The 19,008-nt window shown below is 47.7% G+C and overlaps 1 protein-coding gene across 3 annotated transcripts in view; it reads left to right on the forward strand.

The window, feature by feature from the left end:
• The window catches only part of ULK1 (unc-51 like autophagy activating kinase 1), a 76,616-nt gene extending 60,310 nt beyond the window's left edge, over nucleotides 1–16,306 (forward strand). For 2 of the 3 annotated variants that reach the window (XM_086856004.1, XM_086856005.1), the window contains exons 19-29: nucleotides 283–366; nucleotides 948–1,210; nucleotides 1,770–1,954; nucleotides 2,755–2,870; nucleotides 3,398–3,541; nucleotides 6,008–6,195; nucleotides 8,771–8,949; nucleotides 9,081–9,199; nucleotides 10,811–10,968; nucleotides 11,161–11,296; nucleotides 13,159–16,306. In XM_086856004.1, the coding sequence (XP_086712130.1) occupies nucleotides 283–366; nucleotides 948–1,210; nucleotides 1,770–1,954; nucleotides 2,755–2,870; nucleotides 3,398–3,541; nucleotides 6,008–6,195; nucleotides 8,771–8,949; nucleotides 9,081–9,199; nucleotides 10,811–10,968; nucleotides 11,161–11,296; nucleotides 13,159–13,214 (1,628 nt within the window). In that variant the 3' untranslated portion in view covers nucleotides 13,215–16,306. The remainder of the gene's footprint in view (nucleotides 1–282; nucleotides 367–947; nucleotides 1,211–1,769; nucleotides 1,955–2,754; nucleotides 2,871–3,397; nucleotides 3,542–6,007; nucleotides 6,196–8,770; nucleotides 8,950–9,080; nucleotides 9,200–10,810; nucleotides 10,969–11,160; nucleotides 11,297–13,158) is intronic. The other variant, XM_086856006.1, reaches the window with a different exon arrangement.
• The last annotated feature ends 2,702 nt before the right edge of the window (nucleotides 16,307–19,008 follow it).

Genomic DNA, 19,008 nt, shown 5'->3' on the forward strand with positions numbered 1-19,008 from the left:
TATTTTTTAGTCCTTGCTGATGGGGAAATACAGAATATTCATATTCTATTCCTCTGAACTAATATCACTGTAAGGTCAGACTAAAACTTGCTAAAATAATACCAGGCAGAGGTTTTTTTTACCTCCTTTTACAGGAGTTGAGGATCCTCTCACCACACAGCTAGGGCTGAGAAGATGGAAGAGATAACTGGCATCTTTCTCTAAACAGGTGGTGCATAGTGCTGTTCTTGCCTATGAAAACTTCATGTTGAATTAACTTATTTTTATTTCATTTCTTCACAGTTGGAACAATCCCAGAGCAGCCCAGCCAGACTGTTATCCCATCTTCTCTCGGAGCAGAAGTGAGAAGCCGTGTTCCTGCTGCTGGTGCGTTGGTCATTGCCTTCCTTCGTTATTCCTGTGGATAAAGGCAGAACTGTCTCAGGGCATTCTAGACTGGGTTGGTTGCTTCAGCAGCTTCTCTGGATGTTTGCTCAGCCAGGATCTCGGTGTGTGCTGGTGGGAGGTGGGGTTGATCCATTCACTTCCCTTCAGCCAGCATCTTCCAGTTCTGACAGACCCCGTGTCACAAAAACTCAGATTTGGGACTTGGAAACCAATGGATTGAGTGAAGGAAAAGCATCTCAAAGACCTCCAACACCCCCTCTGCCAAGAGGCCTGCTGATGTGTAGTTTCCTTACTGCTGAGCTCTGACAGTCAGGGTCTGTGTCTCTGAATGGGTGGCAATGAAAGAAAGAAGCTGCACTTTTATTTCCCTGTTGTTCATATCTCATCCTCCCACAGACTCAAAACATGACCAGGCCTAGCAGTGCTGTGGCTCTGCTCAGTACCATGCTCAGGCATAGAAAGTTTTGATCTGCAGCTGTTTGAGCTGTAGGTCCTGGGATCAGGCTGTCTCTCTGTGTTAGAAGCAGCAGTGATGTGGTTTGTCACTCTGTGCCCTCCAGGTTCCTTGGCGCCCGAACAGTCTCCTCGAGGGATGGGCTCCCGGCTCCACAGTGCTCCCAACCTGTCGGATTTGCATTCCTGCAGGCAGAAGATAACCAAGCAGCACTCTGATCCTCTTGTTGCTCACTTTGGTCATACCCCAGTCAGCCAGCCTCTGCAGATCCATGGCTTGCAGCACTGCCGGCAGCTCCGATCCTCACCAAAGCTCTCTGAGTTCATGCAGAGAAGTCCTTTGCCAACAATAATGGGCTCCCCTACAAAGGTATGCCCAGGAGTCTGCTTCTGGGCCTCTCACAGCTTGATCTTCTGGGTGATTTGGGGATGAGCTGCTGCAGGAGCAGATAACTCTGACCTGGATTTATCAGCATTGGCTCCTGTCCTGTGAGGGCTGTGCAGTGATCTGAAGCGGGGTGATGTCCTACTTACCGTGGGCAGCAGCTGAGCAGAGCCCAGCCTTGGGAGCAGGCAGGGGAAGGAGCTGCCCAATGGCCGGAGCATCCGGCCCGTGGGGACACGGTGACCCGGCTGTGACACATGCGTGTGTCCAGCAGGAATCCCCAGCAGGGCCAGCAGCCTGTGACAGCCCTGTGCCTCCTGGGGAGCAGGCACTGTGACAGCATTTCCTCTGCTTACAAAATTCTCAGCAGTTTGTTGTCCTTTCGTTTTAGCCTTTCTGGGACAAGTAACTGTTGGGAGAGGGATTTCTACCCTTATTTCAGGCAGGTTGTTAAACAGTTTAATTTTGATAAACAAATGGAGACCAAGAGGAACCTTCCTCCTTCATTTTAAATATGGATCTCTGTTCTATCTACTCTTCTTAGGCTGTGTCCCCATTTGAATTTCCCAAAACCCCAAGTTCCCAGAATCTCCTCACCCTGTTGGCCCATCAGGGGGTCATGATGACTCCAACACGGAACAAGACCTTGCCAGATCTGAAGGAGATGGGTCATTTCCACTGCCAGCAAACTGGGTTGGGATTGAGGCCTGTGGAAGAGATCAAGGGCAGGTGAGCTGCAGTCTGCTTCATTCCTCAATAAAGGACAGATGGGGCAAATTCCAAACCCCAGCTGATGCTGAAGTTGTAGTGAGACATCTGTAAACATTGTGTAGTTATCTGCTAGCACCTTTGGATTGCAAACAGGTATGGTGCAGACTTTAAAAGTCTTCCTCTAAAGGGAGAGGCCATGGCCTGTATTTTTTAAAATGAAAGCTTGTCTGCAGCTTCACACCATGTTTAGTGTGTAGAGTTTCATCAGGTGGGGATGCAGGACTCTGTTACCAGACAAGCATTGCTCAGATGCTTGGCTTGTTCTCTGTGGGGCCTGTCATGGAGGAGAAGCTGTTCTGGGTGTTCCTCCTCCATCAAACAGTGGCACAGGTCTTGAGAAGGGACATCTGTTGGAAAGCCAGGTGCTGCCTGTCATGAGCACTGCAGGATACAAAGTCACTCAGGTTCAGGTGCTGCTGTTGAGTTTTTCTTACATGCCTGTCTGCGCACTGCAGCTTTCCCCAGTGTCCTGGAGGAGTCCTCTGATGTTAATTTCCATTCTTTTCAACAAAACCAAATTGTGTTGTATTAATGTAGTGGGAACTTGGATTACTGCAGTTAGTCATGATAGTTTTGTACTTTCTACAAGTAGCAGGAGGTGCTTCAGATGGTCTGCTGAAAGAGTGTTTTTTTCAGCTCCAGACTGTTTACTGTGTAGTGTTAAGTGGTTGTGGACCAGGAATAGCACAAAGAAGTGAAGTTAGCTGACACCTTGCACCTGTTGACTTTCAGCATCATGTTGTATGTATTCTTTTTAGATCTCTGAGCACAGGCAGGCTCACTGACCTGCTTCTGAAGGCAGCCTTTGGGGCACAGATCTCGGAAGCTGGCAGCAGCGACAGCCTGAACAATGAGAAGCCAATGGAAATCGCAGGTAGGTCGGGAGGCCAGGCAGATATGGCAGGATGTCCTGGGTTGGGGTTTGCCTACACCCCTCCTGCAAATGGGAGGCTGCTTTGCTGATGGCTCTTGGCACAGGAAGCGAGTGCCATGTGTGAGGAGTGCAGTGCTTTCCCCTGCTCTGTGGGCTGTGTGTGCTGTGTAACTCTTGGATAGTGGTGTGATTTTTGTAGGCAGGGCTTCCTCTTTTGGCCCCTTCTGAGTGTGATAACCTGTGGAGGTGGTGGCTTGGTGCCAGGCGGCTGGAGTGTGAATGGCTGTGCAGGGGTGGGTGTTGTGGGCCTGCAGGCCAGGCAGCGAGGAGCGACAGCAGCTGCAGCAGTGGCTGGCGCTGCCCAGGCTCTGTCCTGTGGCCCGTGGTGCTGGGGACGCCTCACTGGCCTGTGCTGGTAGCCACTGAGTCCCAGGAGAGGGTGCAGGAGCACACCCGCTGGGCGAGGCACCCGTGCTCTGAGTTACCTTCCTGTAATGCCGGTCTGCACCTCTCAACTGTCTCCCCAGCTCCCTCAGGTGCTTACGGAGGGACCCTGCACTCTGGTGCCCGGGCTGGGGGCTCTGCCAGCCCATCCCCAGTGATTTTTACTGTCGGATCCCCTCCCAGTGGAACAACCCCCCCACAGACCACGAGGACCAGGATGTTTTCAGGTAAAGGGCCATACCTACCTGCCTGTTCCAGAGGGAGTGCCTGGGGACAGAGAGATGTGTTGCATTCCTTGCTGCAGGGCACTGGTGATGGCAGAAGGCTGCTCAGAGCAATCTGTAAAGCTCAGCTGGTCTCAGCACCTTTGAGGTTCCAGTGCTGACTCCTGCCAGCCCCAGTTGTTGCTGCTGTTTGCACTGGCATTAGTGCCAGAGTGATTTTCCAGTACTGTAAGAGACAGGCAAACTTCTTTATTGCTCTCTGCTTCAGGAATAGTGCTGCAGCTGTTCACAGAACCACTGTTGCTGAGAGGTCAACAAATGTAAAGACTGTGTTGTGTTCTGATTGTTCTCCCTGTGGGTTTTGGATGAGCTATAAAAGATGAGCATGACTGTTTGTGCCCAACAATTTCAGTGCACAAGGAATATTGGGAAAGGGCCAGGAGGGCTCTGTGTGCAAAACTATTAGAGGTGTTACTTGTGCTCTGAGCTGCTTAGGTAGGAGATGGGGAGATGCACTCCTGCTTGACAGATATTCCCTGTATAAGACACCAGTGCTCTGGCCTCATCAGCCAACAGCTGAGGCTGTGGTAATTGGCCCTTTTGGGATAGAGTGTCTGGTAGTTGGAGTCTATGTTCAGTTTAAGAAAATATTTGGATGCATTTTGATTTGCATATTTGGCTGGGTTTTTTTTTGTCTTGGCCGTTCCTCATCTGAATATTCTTGACTCTGTTGTTCTCAATTACTGCAGAGAAAGTTTGGATGTGACCATCAATAAGCTGCTTGACTGGGGTGGGGGTACATGTGGGCTTGGTTCTGGTGTTAAACTTGTATTTCCATCTTAACTAAAACCACTCATGTCTTTGATTGCCTGGCAGATTGGAACCACAACTTTTTCTTATTCTCATTTATTTGGAGAGTGAGCTTTAAGACTCTAAAAAAAAACTGTGTGAGGGGTCTGTAGCACAGTGGGGTTACTGGCTACAGCCTCCAGCTACTACTGCAATGTGATGGATAGAAGATTCAGACTTCCTGTGTTGCTTTTCAGGAATAATAGCAATCTGAAAGCAGATCCAAGCACCAGATTACAGCAGGTTGATACTCAGGTGCTCGAGGGTCTGCCCAACAGTTAGGATGTCAGCTGGGATAGGAGGCTGTTCAAAGTGAACCTGCAGCACACACAGTGTTAGGTCAGGGTGACCAAAGCAATGCTGCATGGCAAGGTTTTTTATTAGGGTTATAGTTAATGCACAGAGTTAATGGTGAAAAGAGGAGATTTGCAAGCTGGATCTTCTCACCCCAAGTACTTGGACAAGCCATGAGTAAGGACAGTACTAAAGGCAGAGCCTTTCTGTGAGTCATCCTAACAATTTCTGCAAACAGCCTCTTGGAATTACAGGGCATCCAGAATGTATGTTTTAGGTCCTCTCCTGTCTCTCTGAGAGAACTGGAAATACTCTGCCTGTCTTTGATGATCCACTTAGCTTTGAAGCATTGCTGCCAACATGGAGAGAGCTTTGGAGAGGAAAAGAGGCTGTGCCTCTCTGCAGATCAGTTGTGCATTATTATATTGCTGAACCTTTTGAAGAAAGGGTAGGGCAGTAAATTAAACTTGTAGTTAGAAGAGAAATATCTTCCTCCAAAGGACCAGTGAGAGTGGAGAAGACCACCTGGGTAGAGTTAGCAGTGTTGGAGCTGGTATTGGCATCCCCCATTAGACAGAATGTTTCCCTCTGTGGCAGTGTGCCAGGGGTAGGAAAGCCTCTGGAAGTGGTGAATGTATTGTGAATACTCTGAGACAAAATCTCCTTTGTGCTCGTGGATTCAGTGGTCAAGAAGGTGAAGGAATTGTTGGATGGACACCATACCTACAGGGTCTCCAGAACCCTGGGGTTAGGGTTTTGACTCAGCTGGTCACTCATTCTCTGCCCAGCCTCTTCTTTGTAAAGAGGGGAAAGCAAAAGTGCAGGGCTTTTAATGGAAAACTCTTCTGGCTTGCATACAGGATGTTCTAGAACCATCACTTATCAGAGTGCTCATTCAGTAATAGCAAAAAGGCAGGGAGCCACAGTTCAAACTGTGCTGCTCCATGGTGGGGAAGTTGGCTATGACAGTGTATGGTAAAGATCAGCCCAATTCAGAAAGGATTTAGCCAAATTCAGTAAGAGTTTAGCCAAAAAAAGGGAAAATAATTTCTTCTGAATTGTCTCCATAAATGATCATCCTTCTGGAAGGTGCTTTAAATCTGCCTGAGCTTGTAAGCTGGTCTGCCTGGGTCACTAAGGAGCTTATGGTGGGGAGTGGTTGTTCTGCACCCAGAGTCCTTACATCTTCCTCCAAAGTACCTCTTGCTGGCTCCTGTCAGATCCAGGATTGTGAATCCTACAGAATTCTGTCTCCTGCATGAGGAGTGTCTACCTGGCCTGCTATTAATAGCTCCAGTTAATTCCTTTGTCTGTTTTTCTTCACAGTGGGGTCTTCCAGCTCTCTCAGTTCTGGAGGCTCCTTCAGCGGGAGGCACTTGGCAGTGGGAGCTGCTGGGGAGGCTCTGGAGGGCCCCTCCAGTCTCCGGTACACTTTTGCTGATCCCATCACTGCCAACCTGGAAGGTGCTGTTACATTTGAGGCACCTGAGCTGCCAGAAGAAACACTCATGGAGGTGGGTATATCCCAGGGGCAAAGGACAGGGAATAAAAGTAAAGCAAATCCAGACAACTCCGTGCTTTGCTTCCAAAGGTGGAGCAAACAAGGCAGCAAGTTCCAAGAGAGCAAGGCCAGTGAAGTGTTAAGAAAGCCCAGGGCTTATTTAGCACCAAGCCCTTTAGTCCATGTAACAGCTCATGACTGGGGTTAAAAATCCCCATTTCCAAAGTTGAAATCACAGGTTGGAAGATCAGTTATCCAAGGCATTGTGTATTAAGGGCCTCCGAAGCAAACCTGCCTGCTTTGGGCCCCTCTTTTCAAAAAGGCTCAGCATTAGTACTGGCTGACCTGAGAACGTGAGTAGCTCAGTGTGTCAGGTGCCTGCCTGGTGCACTTGGGGAGTCAGCAGTGATGTGGTCTCTACTGAAAGGATCTGAAAACAAAGTAAACCTGACACTTCTGTTCCTGCTGGGGGCACGGGGAACACCGTGTTCTCCACCAGAAGAGCTGAACCAGATTCTGGAGCTGAAAGGCTGCCAGGCTCCCCTTCTCTGCAGGCTGAAGCAGAGCAAATGCTGTTATAGCTGAGAGATATATTTGAAATGTAGGTCAGGCTGTCCATTTGCAGTGGAGGTGGGAGGCAGATTCAGTCACACTTTTGGCTCTGCTTGTGATGCTTCCTTGGGCTGTCTGGGACAGGAGAAGGCTCTTTGTGTCTGACACTTGCTGGTGCTGCTGAAAACCCCAAGACACCAAGAGAGATATGCACACATTGTTTTAAGGATGTGGGTTTGCTCATCTACTTCAGATTTTGTTGAGCTCATTTTTTCTGTCAGTTCAGCATTGGATTGCATTTGTTGGCTTCATTACCTGTAAAGCCACAGGGCAAAGGCTTCCAGCAATGATGTGATGACAATAGCAGTCAGTTTAACTGAGCATCCTACCTGTGTGAACTGACAGGAGTTTGGGGCCCTGCCACCACTTCAGATGCTGGTCTGAAGAGAAGTGTCCTAAGGAAGTATCAGTTGTCCTTGGAATAGCACTCAGCTTCTCTGGCTGTAATGAGTCATTTGGCTTCAGTCGTTGTTTCTGCTGAGCACAGTAATCCGTTCACATGTCACAAAACCTTCACAGCAGATTTCAAGACCCTTTTGTGCTCTGTGGAGTTGGCCAGAATGCAAACCTGGAAGGTTTTCTGGTTTCTGCTCATCTTTCAGGGCACTGAAGTCTTACTGTTCAGGTGCCCTCGTTTATCTTGAGCAGTGCTGTTGCATTCGGGTGGGTGGTTCTTCTGTCTTTTATGAAAGTTTCTTTAGGTGCAGACAAGGCATACTGGAGGCTGGGGTTTAGTTTCTTTTGCAGTGCTCTAAAAACACAATACAGAGATGGCTACAGAAGACTTGTGATGGCAAATGAGGCCATAAATGCCAGCACAGTTAGCAGAAGCTGACTGTAGGCAGAGGAAGGACTGCCTGTGGGTTAGAGATAATAGGCTGAGAGACCTGCAAGATCTCAGCAGTTTCCTGCTCTGCCACAAACTTCTTGTATGACTTGGTAATTACTTAATCTCCAAGTTCCTCCTCTGCTTTTAAAGAAAATTGAGGAAGATGGAGATAACACTTCCTCACCATACTGGACTGTCCAGGTTGCAAGGTAGTGGGAGGGAAAGATTCATGTTCCAGATAGTCAAAGCTGCCTGAGCAGCCAAGTGCCTGAGCCAGTGAAGGAAAGAAAGAGGCTCTCAGATCTTGAGCATGGGGGTTTTCTGGTAAATTCATGTAGGAAACATCTTTACCACCTTTGAGAGAACTGAGCCAGTGAATCTTTGAAGACCAGGTTACCACTTCTCAACAGAGTACAGACAATGAAGTTGGCATCTGACCCAGGCAGCAATTCACTTTGCAGACCCACAGGCATTCAGTTTTTCCACAAATACTAACTTCCCAGAACTGGTTGCAGTGACTTAAGCAATGCAGCTTCCCAGAAATGGGATAATCCCTTTTGGTCTGTAATAGCAGAGGAAGAACTGCTCTGAAATGACCACAGCACTTGGTGTGAGCACTTCCCTCACCAGCTGGGCAGAGTTGCAGATAAAAGGCTGTCCTTGCTGTCTCCTCAAAGAACCTCACCCAAGGCTCCCTGCACTGAACTGGGAGGGGATGAAGGCTGGGATGTAGTGTGGGAGACACTTCGTTAGTTTTTTGTGGTATAGGAGATTTTCACTGTCATGAAATCCACATTGGCATTGCTGTAGTAGGAGCAAGAGCTGGGCTTATGGTGCAGATGGTCTCTCCCCCTTCCTGGCTGACTTCTGAAAGAATCCCACAGAGCTGGGATGCTCCTTGGGAAGGGAGCTTGTAATTTTAGAGTAAATATCACCAGCTTCTCCAGGGAGCTGTCTAGAAATTTCTGGCCTGGGGCTCTTGTTTGCTGCTGTTACTGTGGAAGAGGAACTGGGCCAGGCTGAGTTTGGCCCAAAGCAGAGGAGTAAGGGGGTGGTGAGGTGTTGTTTCTGTGATCTGGAGTGGGTTGCTGGCACAGCTCAGTTGAGCAGCTGTCCCTGTAACCCCCCCTTGGCATCCCTTCAACAGCAAGAGCACACGGACATCCTGCGCAGCCTGCGCTTCACGCTGGCCTTCGTGCACTATGTGATGGAAATTGCTGCTCTGAAGGGCAGCTCCAGTGACATGAGCAGCTCGGTGGCATCGGAGTACCAGCTCCAGGAGAGCGTGGTGGCCGACCAGATCAGCCTCCTGAGCCGGGAGTGGAGGTAAGGACAGGCAGAGCTGCCCAGCTCCCAGGGCTTCTGTCTCTCCCTCCCACCCCACACATCCTTACATCCCCCACAGTCCGTGGGGACACGGAGCTGCTGTCACACCAATCTGTCTGCTTTCTTTGCAGCTATGCAGAGCAGCTCGTGCTGTACCTGAAGGTGGCAGAACTTCTGTCCTCAGGGCTGCAGATGGCCATAGAGCAGATCAAAGCTGGCAAGCTGTGCCTCTCCTCCACCGTCAAGCAAGGTAAGGGACTGCTGCACTCATGGGGGAAAGGACTCACCTGGAATGGAACTATTAAAAGTGTCACAGAGGATGTGGAGGGGGTGGAGTGAGTGTGAGCCCCCACCAGGGTGGTGGGGGGTCATTTGTGATTGCCCCTGTGTTCAGCTGGATCTTTATTCACACTGAGAGCGTTCCTCTCTTCTGACTTTATGGCTCGGAGCTCTTGTTGTGCTCCTGTGAGACTCTTCAGCACTAATTGTAAGGGGGGGATGTATCTTATCTGATTCCTTGAATATCTGTCTTAGGTACTAATGTACTTGATGTACTTGATGTAAGCCCAGCTTAATTACACAGTGCATGTCCTAGGAGTTGCTTACTCAGCAGATAGAGACTTGTCCTGGCAGTGATGATTTTTCAAGTGAAACAAAAACACAGGAAGTGAGGTACTGGTAATGCCAGTCACTTCTTTGCTGGTATTACAGCTTTGTATTTGCTTCTGACTGGCTGTGGTGAGAGCTGGCTGTGAGTCAGTGATTACAAAAAATAATGTAAAAACTCCCATTGTAATACTCCTGAGGGAGCTTTTTGAAGCACTTGAAATACTTTGCCCACCAGCCACCTACTCCTGGAGCTTTGTCTTTGCAAGTATTTGTGCTGCTTTGGGATGGGGTGTAAAAAAATGGCAGTTAAATATGACGAGCGCCCATATGTTGTAGCAGGCAGTGTGGAGCAAAATACACCAGATTTAGCTACACATCTTCCACAAGTTCAGGCTAACAGGAAAGTTGTCATAGCCCAAATAAATCACTTCTTTTCAGAGCAAATTGCAGCTTCTAGATTTGTAGTGTCGTTTGTCCTTCAGTGTGTGGGAACTGGGCAAGGCTGGCTTGTCTTGTTTCATGCAGTGTGGAGATTTTCAAATGTGTGTGTAGGAGTTAGCACTCATCAGATGTTGGTGGGAGTTTGTGTTCAGTACTCTGTGTAGATCATGCCATGTAGCTAGGGAGACTCAGCCTGTGGCATCCCTTGCAGTTGTGGATTGTTATTTAATTGCTCAGAGTCATATTTGATTCCTGATTCCCTATTCCATAACCTTCCCACACTATCTGCTGTGGTTCAGGAGAGGAGGTGGCCTTTCACAGGCATCTGTGTCTTTCCCTGGTGGGACAGCAGAGTCCCAGGAGAGATTCCCTTGCCTAGTCAGTGCTGCTGATCCACACTCCAAGAGCTCCTATGTGTGAGCCATGCACCCCTTCACAGCACATCATCACCCATCAAGTAGCAGAAGCTCTGTAGCTGCTGCTGCTGTGTGAGACACCCTGTGCGATCAAACTGCTCCTGCCTTGTGACTGCTGAGGGAAACAAAAATAGACCCGGCCTCAGGTGAACCAGACGTGTGTAGGAGTTGCCATGTGCAGGCTTTTAACTGGTGAAGGTGGCAGAGGAAAGGAAAAAGAACCTCTTGGTGCAGGGCTTTTCTGCCAGTCTCTTGGCTTCAGCAGAACCCCGTTGTCTCCAGGTTATTCCTGGAGACATTTATATATTTATATATTTGGGGTCCTGCACGTGGGGATGGGGAGGCACAGGGAGAGCTGGGAGTAGTGCCTAAAGCATTTCTTTCTTTTACTGTAGTTGTGAAGAAGCTAAATGAGCTTTACAAATCCAGTGTATCCTCCTGCCACTGCCTCAACATGAGACTGCAGAGGTTCTTCTTGGACAAACAGAAGCTCATGGATCGGATCAACAGCATCACTGCAGAGAAGCTCATCTTCAGCTACGCTGTGCAAATGGTAAAAATCTCACAGTGCCTGGGACTGGGGTTAGCACAGAGCAGTGTTGGGCATGGTTCCTGCTGGTGGCCTTAGCAGGTGGTTCCCCTCTGGAGGCTGAGCAAGGGGGGTGTCCAGGCAGCTGAGGGTCTGTGCTGGGAAAGCTGGATGTGCTCTGGGAGTAAGCTCTTGGCACTGGGTTGTTGCCCTCAGGTGCAGTCTGCAGCCCTGGATGAGATGTTCCACCACAGAGAGGACTGTGCACAGAGGTACCACAAGGCTCTGCTGCTAATGGAGGGGCTCCTGAACATCATCACTGAACAGGGGGACATAGAAAACATCAGTAAATGTGAGTATTAGGTGACTTTCTGGTTTTTCCCCACCTAGAACATGTTGGCTTTTTAGCTGCATGGATCAGAAATTTCAGTTCCCAGAGCCATGTTTTTTTCCCTTTGGCTACATCTTGGTGGACATAGAAGAGCTTTCTTGGCTTGTTACAGCTCCTCACAGCATGGCCTCCTGCTTTCCCAACAGAAAAACTGTTAGAAATGCAGGTCCCTGTTCTGAGCCACATTTTGCAAGCTTCCCATGCATAGCAGTAGCCAGCACTTTGTTAGAACTTTCAATGTGTGAGAGAACTCGCTGAAGGAAGTGGTTTGGCAGCAGCAGGGGCCTGGGGTTGGTTTCCAGCCAGAACCATCCCTTTGTACAGAGCATGTGGGAACATGAACCTGCAGTGGCTGCAGGGCAGAAATAGCTGGTCAGCACAGCAAGGGCTCCTTCCAGCACATCTCTGAAGCAGAACTGCTCACCTGCCTGCTTCCCCAGCCCTGATCCTGGCTGGGAAGGCAGCAGATACAAACTCTACTCATCAGCAAGTGCTTGCTGTATCAATGAAAGCTGAGCTGTGACCTGCGTGCTGTCCTTGGGCCTCCTCTCCCAGGGAGTCTGCTGCTCTGAGCTGTCCCCTCTCCAGTGCTCTCCCTGTCCCCTGAGGGGTGTTACTCTCCATCAGGAGGGGAAAGGACTGACTCACTGCTCTGAGCTCCTTCCCTGTCCTTATGGCCGGGGTTTAATCACCTCTGTCACCTCTCACTGCGGGTGGTGGGAAGAGAGGATGGGGAATAAGCATCATCTGTAGGAGCAGCTTGGCTTGGTCTGGGCTCTGCTCTACCACAGCCATCCCAGCCCACCTGCAGCAGTCCCAGAAGTGTCCCTGTGGCCACAGGGGGAGGCCACAGCTGACACACCATGTGCCTGTCCCTGCTGCTGGCCAGCCACTGCCTCCTTGAGCACTGGATGGCTCGAGTGGTCCATGGAGACCGAGCCCTTGGATAGGTAATGAGAGATCTCTGTCTCCCAGGTAATCATTCAGTTAATTATCACCAACTTTCACAGGTGACAGGAGGCTCAATGAAGGAGAATAAAGGGAAATGGGCAGGTGGTGTGTGGTACTGAAGGGTTAAGTGAATAGGGAATAATAAGTAGTTTCTGTTGTACAGTTTCTTACCAAGCCTAGATCCCATCTTTTGATCCAGAGATACAGTTAATGCATGCAATAGATTTCTTTTCCCAGTTGTTACCTTGGTATTGCAAGTTCCAGCTTCCTGATTGAGCTGTTCCCTGATAGGTAGCAGTGGGTGTGTGTTTCAGTTTAGAACTCAGGTCTATGATTACATATTTCTGAAAAGTAAAATGATGAACCTAGAAATACAGCAAGTGTTCCTATGAGAAGCATGAATTCCACCAAACATAGAACTTTTGAAAGATTCTTGGGCCAGCATGATGAGAACCTGGTGCTGATGATGCTGGATGGGCTCTGCCAGTGTAAGCCATGGCAAATGGCACTGGAGACCCTGAGTTATTTTGCCTGCTGGCAAAAGCTGCTCCAATAACTGGATGTGAATAATTTTTTCCTCAAGGATGGTCATCCTTTGTAAAATCTTGATACCTCTGTCAGAACTGCCACCTCCCAGCTTTCACTGTCAAGTCTCTTGACAGTTCAACCCTCTGACCTGTCCTTTCCCAGCAGGGTGTTTCTGGTCAGGTCTTCACTGGCCTCATTGGTACCTGGTAATGATTCTCAAAGTTCTGCTTAGATGTGTTGAAATTCTACTGTCTGTTTTCCCTTTTTTGCTCAGTTTCCAATGATGGTCTTTACACTGGCAGGAAAATGAGAAGCTGATTGCTTGTGCTGTTTTTTTTCCCCAGGTAAGCTGTGCATCGAGCGCAGGCTGTCAGCTCTGCTGTCGGGGTTCTGTGCCTGATTTCAGTGGTGTTGTCCTTCACGCACCTCACCCCAGCTGATTGCTTTATTCCCAGCAGCCTGTGCTGTGGTGGGAAACCATTCTGGCAGTAGGACACCTGGAGGATGGACTGCTCACTGTTCTGTTTTTGGACGTTTTGGGAAGTTGTTCCACAGACTCAGATTCCTTTGTGGGGACGTGTGACTGCAGCAAGCACAAATACTTCCCTGCCTGAAGGCCTGGGAGAAGATATAGCTGATGTGGAAAGGTCTCCCTCGTTGTCAGAGGGGGTGAAGGATAGAAGTCTGCTTCTTCCCAGCACTTTGAAGGATAAGACTGCTGCCTATCCCTCTTGCTTAAGAACAGGGTATTCCAGAGCTGTGTCCATTGCAGGCAATGGATCTGCTGAAACTGCTGGCTTCAGTTGATGTCCGAGTGTGTTGTTCAGACATAAAGGCCAGTCTGTGTACTTTGCCCTTTCCAGCTGAGAGCCAGGCATCTTCAAGCTCCCTGGCAACTGGAGGCTCCCCTCCACTCTCTCCTTTATCCTTGTGTTTATGCCTTGGAGTGCTTGGAGATGAGGGAGTTTGCATTGTGAAGTAGCTCCCACCTCTACAGACTTGCTGAGGGAGGCAGAAGATGTGCAGCTGCTGGGAAGCTTGGAAATCTCATGGCTGCTGTGTGGGCTCCCTGTCTGCCTGCCTGGATGGGCAAACAATACAGGGAAAGGGGCTGTGCAGGAAACAGGAGGGCAACAGAAAGCGTCACACTCCTATGTTCGTAAGAAGCCAAAATGAATCCGTTCCTCCCTTGGTCCCTTGGCTCAGTGGGATCAATGTGAAAGACTCGTGGCTGTTGAGCTCATTCCTGCCTGGAGGAAGCACTAGCGCTGTCCTGCTTTCAGCTGTTGGCTCAATAACCCCTTCCCTGGAGCCCCCCAAACTGAAAACACTAGCTTTGTGAATCAAAGGAGCACTTTACACACTATGGGAACTTTGAGAAGTTGACTTTGCATCACACAACAACCCAGGAACATCACGACTGTTAGGAATGCTGTTCTTTTTATTCCTTTCCTTGCTTCCTGGTTGTTTTATTGCACTATGTGTGTGCGTATATTAATATGTATTCCTAAGAGTGAATATATATTGATATTGATATGGTTTGTGTGTAACTGTACGTATTTAACTGTACTGTATCTCGTGAGTGTGAGGCAAAGAGCACTGCAGAGTCTGTGCTGTCCCTCCTCCACACCAGGCAAAGCTGACTTGCAGTCTGGCAGTACCAAGATTTGGTTTTTATTTAAATGTTCTTTTAAGGACAGTCATTACAAAGCTCCCTGCTTTTTAAGAGCTGAAGAACAGGCGTGTTAAGATCCCACACACTTGGAAACGCATTTTTAAAGAAGTGTTATTTGCTGCTTTGTTTTTGTTTGTTGGGTTTGTTCGGTTTTTTTTATAAAGAAATCCCTTAGCGTTCGGTTTTATGTTCAGCATTTCTTTCAAGGAGACTCTGTAGCCAAATGCAACTGCCGGTGCGAGTGGCTGGAGTTCTGGTTGAGGCTTCGGGTGCTGTGAGCATGTGTGTGAGAGGGGAGCTGCCTGCCTTCCATCTGTCTGTGAGAGCATGAGTGTGACGTTCCAGAGCCGTGGCAGTATTGTGGTAGTGCTGGGCAGAAAAGCATCTTTGAAAGCAACTCGAAACCTCAGGCTTAGTTTTTGGGGATCTAAAAATATTTTGCACATGGTGGTTAAGTCCTCATTGCTTTTTTTTCCTCTCAAGATTGGCACGTTCTGTGTGATACTTTACAAGGTTTTCAGGAGCAACTTCATGGGCTTTGGAGCTGGCACCGCATTTGGCAACATGGGTGTTTCTGTTCAGAGAGCAGAAGTGCCAATAAAGAAATTTAAAAATATTTCCAATTGCCCCGACCAGGGAAGCTTAAGTGTAGCTTTCACAAATGCTTCAGTATTTGGCTCACAGTCTGCTGCTTCTGTGGCCATTTGTGCTTGTGCCTGGGAAAAAAAGGAAATTAAAAAAAAAAAAGAAGACAGCAACAACCAACCCCCCAGCCTGTTGTGGACAGAAATGCCGAGGAGACCCAGACTGCTTCCGAAAGGCTTTGGCCAGCTGTGCAGAGGGCTACGCTGCAGCACGGAAGCACCAAGCCAGGAGTGACTCTGCAGTAGCGAGCCCTGCACCCCAGAGCCTCCTGCACAGCCCCCAGGGGCTCCTGGCCAGGAGAGGCCCAGCCTGGATCCACGTCTCTGAGCCGTGTGTGTGGCAAGCTCAGCACTAACCTTCCAGCTGTACTTCATTACTTGAATGTATCGAAATCGTCCACATTCAATGTATACAAGTATATATTGCTCCAAAAAACAGAAAAAAAATTGTGGTTTACAGACCTACAATCGATATATATGTATGTGTTTGTGTATATACATGCAAGGCTGTGTGTGTGTGTATGTGTGTGCATGGGTAGAGATACACACACAAACACAAACGTGTATATATATGTTTTTTTTTTTTCTCTCAATACTTGAAACTTAGCCACTGTGCTTGAATTAAAAAAAATAAATAAAATAAAATAAAAAACCAACAAAAAACCCACACAAAATAACCCCAAAAGTAGGGGAGGAAAAAAAAAGAAAAAAAAAAAAGCAAAATCTGACAGGTGATTTATTTTGCCATCACTTTTGTGACTTTCTTTTTTATCTAACTGCATGTAGCGTGAAACCAACTTTTTTGGTGAAAAATATTTATTGCTTTGTAGACAATAAGGTATGCAAAAAAAAGGAAAAAAAAAAAAGAAACAAAACACCCCAAAAACCAACCCCCAACCATTGCTGAAGTTGCTAGTGTAGTCCACCTGCTATTGTCATGGCTTTGTTGCTGTTGCAGCGTTTGTGTCTGGCGTCTTTAATAGATTTCAAGAAACCTCAGTCTAATTACACGTACCTTCAGGTTTGTGAGAGCGTATGATGATGATGTTCTTTATAAGGTAATGCTTGATACTTTGTCAACATTTTTTTATTTGTGTTTTGTGTGACTTTTTTTTTTTGGCTTTAAACTGTACAACACGGATTCAAGACAATAAAATTGATTTGAAATTGTTAGTGGCCTGTTTTCAGTCCTTTATGATTCCAGTTCCTGTGGCATCTGAGCGAAGCCTTTATAATGGGTGTGGTTCTACTGGCCTCGACTTTTGGGCAAAAAAAGGGCTGTTTTCTGCCCCCTTATCACAGCAGGTGAAGCTTGGGGTAGAATAGCCACCTTGCCTGAATGCACATGAAGCCTGTTTTTTCCACATGAACCCAATTCCCTGAATTTGGGAAAATTGAAGCCAAGTGCTGGGTGGGAACTGTTGTTCCTGGCTTCACTGTCCGTGTTACCTGTGCTCTCCTCCTGCAGTGTTAGGAACTGTCACAAGTTGATAGCAGACCCCTCCCCAGCCAGCTGGATGCTTGAATACTATCCATATCTCAGTATTTGTAGGATTATACTGTCAGAATCATCAAGCTTGTTGCTGAACAAAAAAAGGGACTTGAAGTGTGATATCATGATAACATTTGGGTATTTTTAATTAAGATTAAATATTTTCCTGCTGTGTTTGTACACACTGCAGTTTTGGTTTTTGATCAGAGCAGGCACATGGCTTAGAATTCTCTTGCCCACATAGCTTTGCAAAAAGTCACTCAGTATAACAAAAGGGACAGTGAGGATGCTGAGAGTGTTGGTCCTGACTCAGGTGCAGGAGAGGTCACTGTTCTGTCTGGATTGGCATACTCTAACAGGAAAATCTATGCCCTGCATCTGGGATGTAGGAGAGGTGCTGAATTAATTAATTCAATCCTTCCATTCTTGCAGAAATTGCAGCAACACAGCTCTAAACTTTCAGAAGCCAAATGTTTAATTCCACCAAACATTTCCCAAAACTCCACTTGCTGAACTCTGTGTTGTTGTAGCATCACTGGGGAAAGTCCTGCCCACCAGGCCCTGTGCAATGCAGCATCACCCAACAGTTATTGCAGAGTGTTTTGTTTTTGTAAGAAAAAATGTTGTTCCAAAATCATCATTTACTGTGAGCTGGAATTGTCGGTTTTTTTCTTGCTCTGCCCTGTTTATAGCCTCTGTTTCCTGCCCCTGCCTTTCCCACCCCAGGGAGTTGCTCTGTGAGAACAGTCCTGGCTAGAAACGCTGGGCTCTTGTTGATGCTGACTCGGGCAGGGACAGTCGATCCTTTCTCCCTGCAGAGCTGCAGCACCATCAGTGCTGGGGGTCTCTGAGAAACTGCACTTCCGTGCTCTGAAAACCTCGTGGCACAACCTGGGCAAGACCCCACGGCAGCCCTTGGAAAGCTGGTCAGACCTGAGTAATTATATATGCTGATGTTTCTTAAAGTTTGACAGCTCAGCAGACTTGGGTTTTGGGGTTTACTTTATTTTTAAATTTTGTTTTTTGTGGCTTGGGGTTTTTTTTGGTTTTTTTTAAACACTTTTCCCCTTATGTAGAAAACCCTTGTGTATGTTTGTTCCCTGCAGGATGGGATAGTAGTACAGAATATATCCATGTAAAAGTTTCTGATGCTGAGGGTATGGGAGAGGGGTTTCTTTTGAAGACACCCATGAAGAATTTCAGAGGTTCAGGTGAAAACACTGTAGCCAAATGAAAGGTGGACCCTGTGTACCACATGCCTGTGTAGATAGAGAACTCTCTGCTGAATCCATAGGACTCTTTCACAGGCAGCAGAGCAGAGGGGGAAAGTGCTAGCTGGGAAAACTTCAACAACAGAAATACACAATCTCTTCTAAAAGCACTGAACCATGGGACCTACACAGTTCAAAAGCACCAGTGGAAATTGCACAACTTTCTGGATGTTGACTGTGACGTCATGCTGCTGTTGATTCTAGGAGAAAACAAACCCAAGCAATTCTTTCAGGGCATTTGGCTTTGTTCCTGCATTTTATATTTAGTTGTTGGTAAGTACGTCAGCAAAAACACATTCATTCAACTCTGAAAGATCAGAAGTGACAGTGACATCAAGGAAGCAGAAACGGGTGGGTGTGTGTTGCACCAAGGCCATGCAAAGATCAATTATTCCACTTTCCAGATATTTTAAAGCTTTATTTCATGAGGAGTTAACCCCTTCACAGCATGTTTGAGCTCTCTGGTGTTTAATTTGGTCTTGGCTTCTCTGCAGTGGCCCACTGTGCCTGGTCACCTCACACTCCAGGGAGGGGAAGGGTTGTGTGCAAGGAAACAATACCCTGGCATAGCTCTGCAGGGCAGGAGCTAATGCTCTCCAGAGAAATCCTAGCAGTTGGATTTATTTAGATTTATTTCCATAAATGTAGCAGTAAGCATGGGTGCCATTCCTTGCATGAGGAATGGCACGTAGTGCAGGGATGCAAACTTCCCTGGGACATTTCTTTCTAAAAACAGCGTTTTTAGGGACAATAGAGTCAGAACCACCCCCCCTCCTGGGAGATGGAACCTGGCAAGGGATTTGAGTGCTTTTAGAAAGCATGTTAAATAGCGTATTTCTAAGGAGGAGTTGAAGCATATGTCAAACACAGGCTTCTCTTTACCATGGACAGAGGGTAACCGAGTTCCCAAACGTGCACAATTTTTCCAGCCAGTGCACAATACAGAACTGCTGGGGAGGAGCAAAATAAGGTGTTCATTGTCCCTCGAGTTCAGCATGTCACCAGTTCCCAACATGGATGTAAATGGCTTTTAACTACAACATTTGGTATCTCCTGAACTTCTAGTGCTATACAGCAAAAGCCCATAAACTCACTAAAAATCAGATTAGCAG

The sequence above is a fragment of the Cyanistes caeruleus genome, chromosome 18, assembly GCF_971803275.1.
Source record: "Cyanistes caeruleus chromosome 18, bCyaCae1.hap1.1, whole genome shotgun sequence".
In the NCBI taxonomy this organism is placed as follows: Eukaryota; Metazoa; Chordata; class Aves; order Passeriformes; family Paridae; genus Cyanistes; species Cyanistes caeruleus.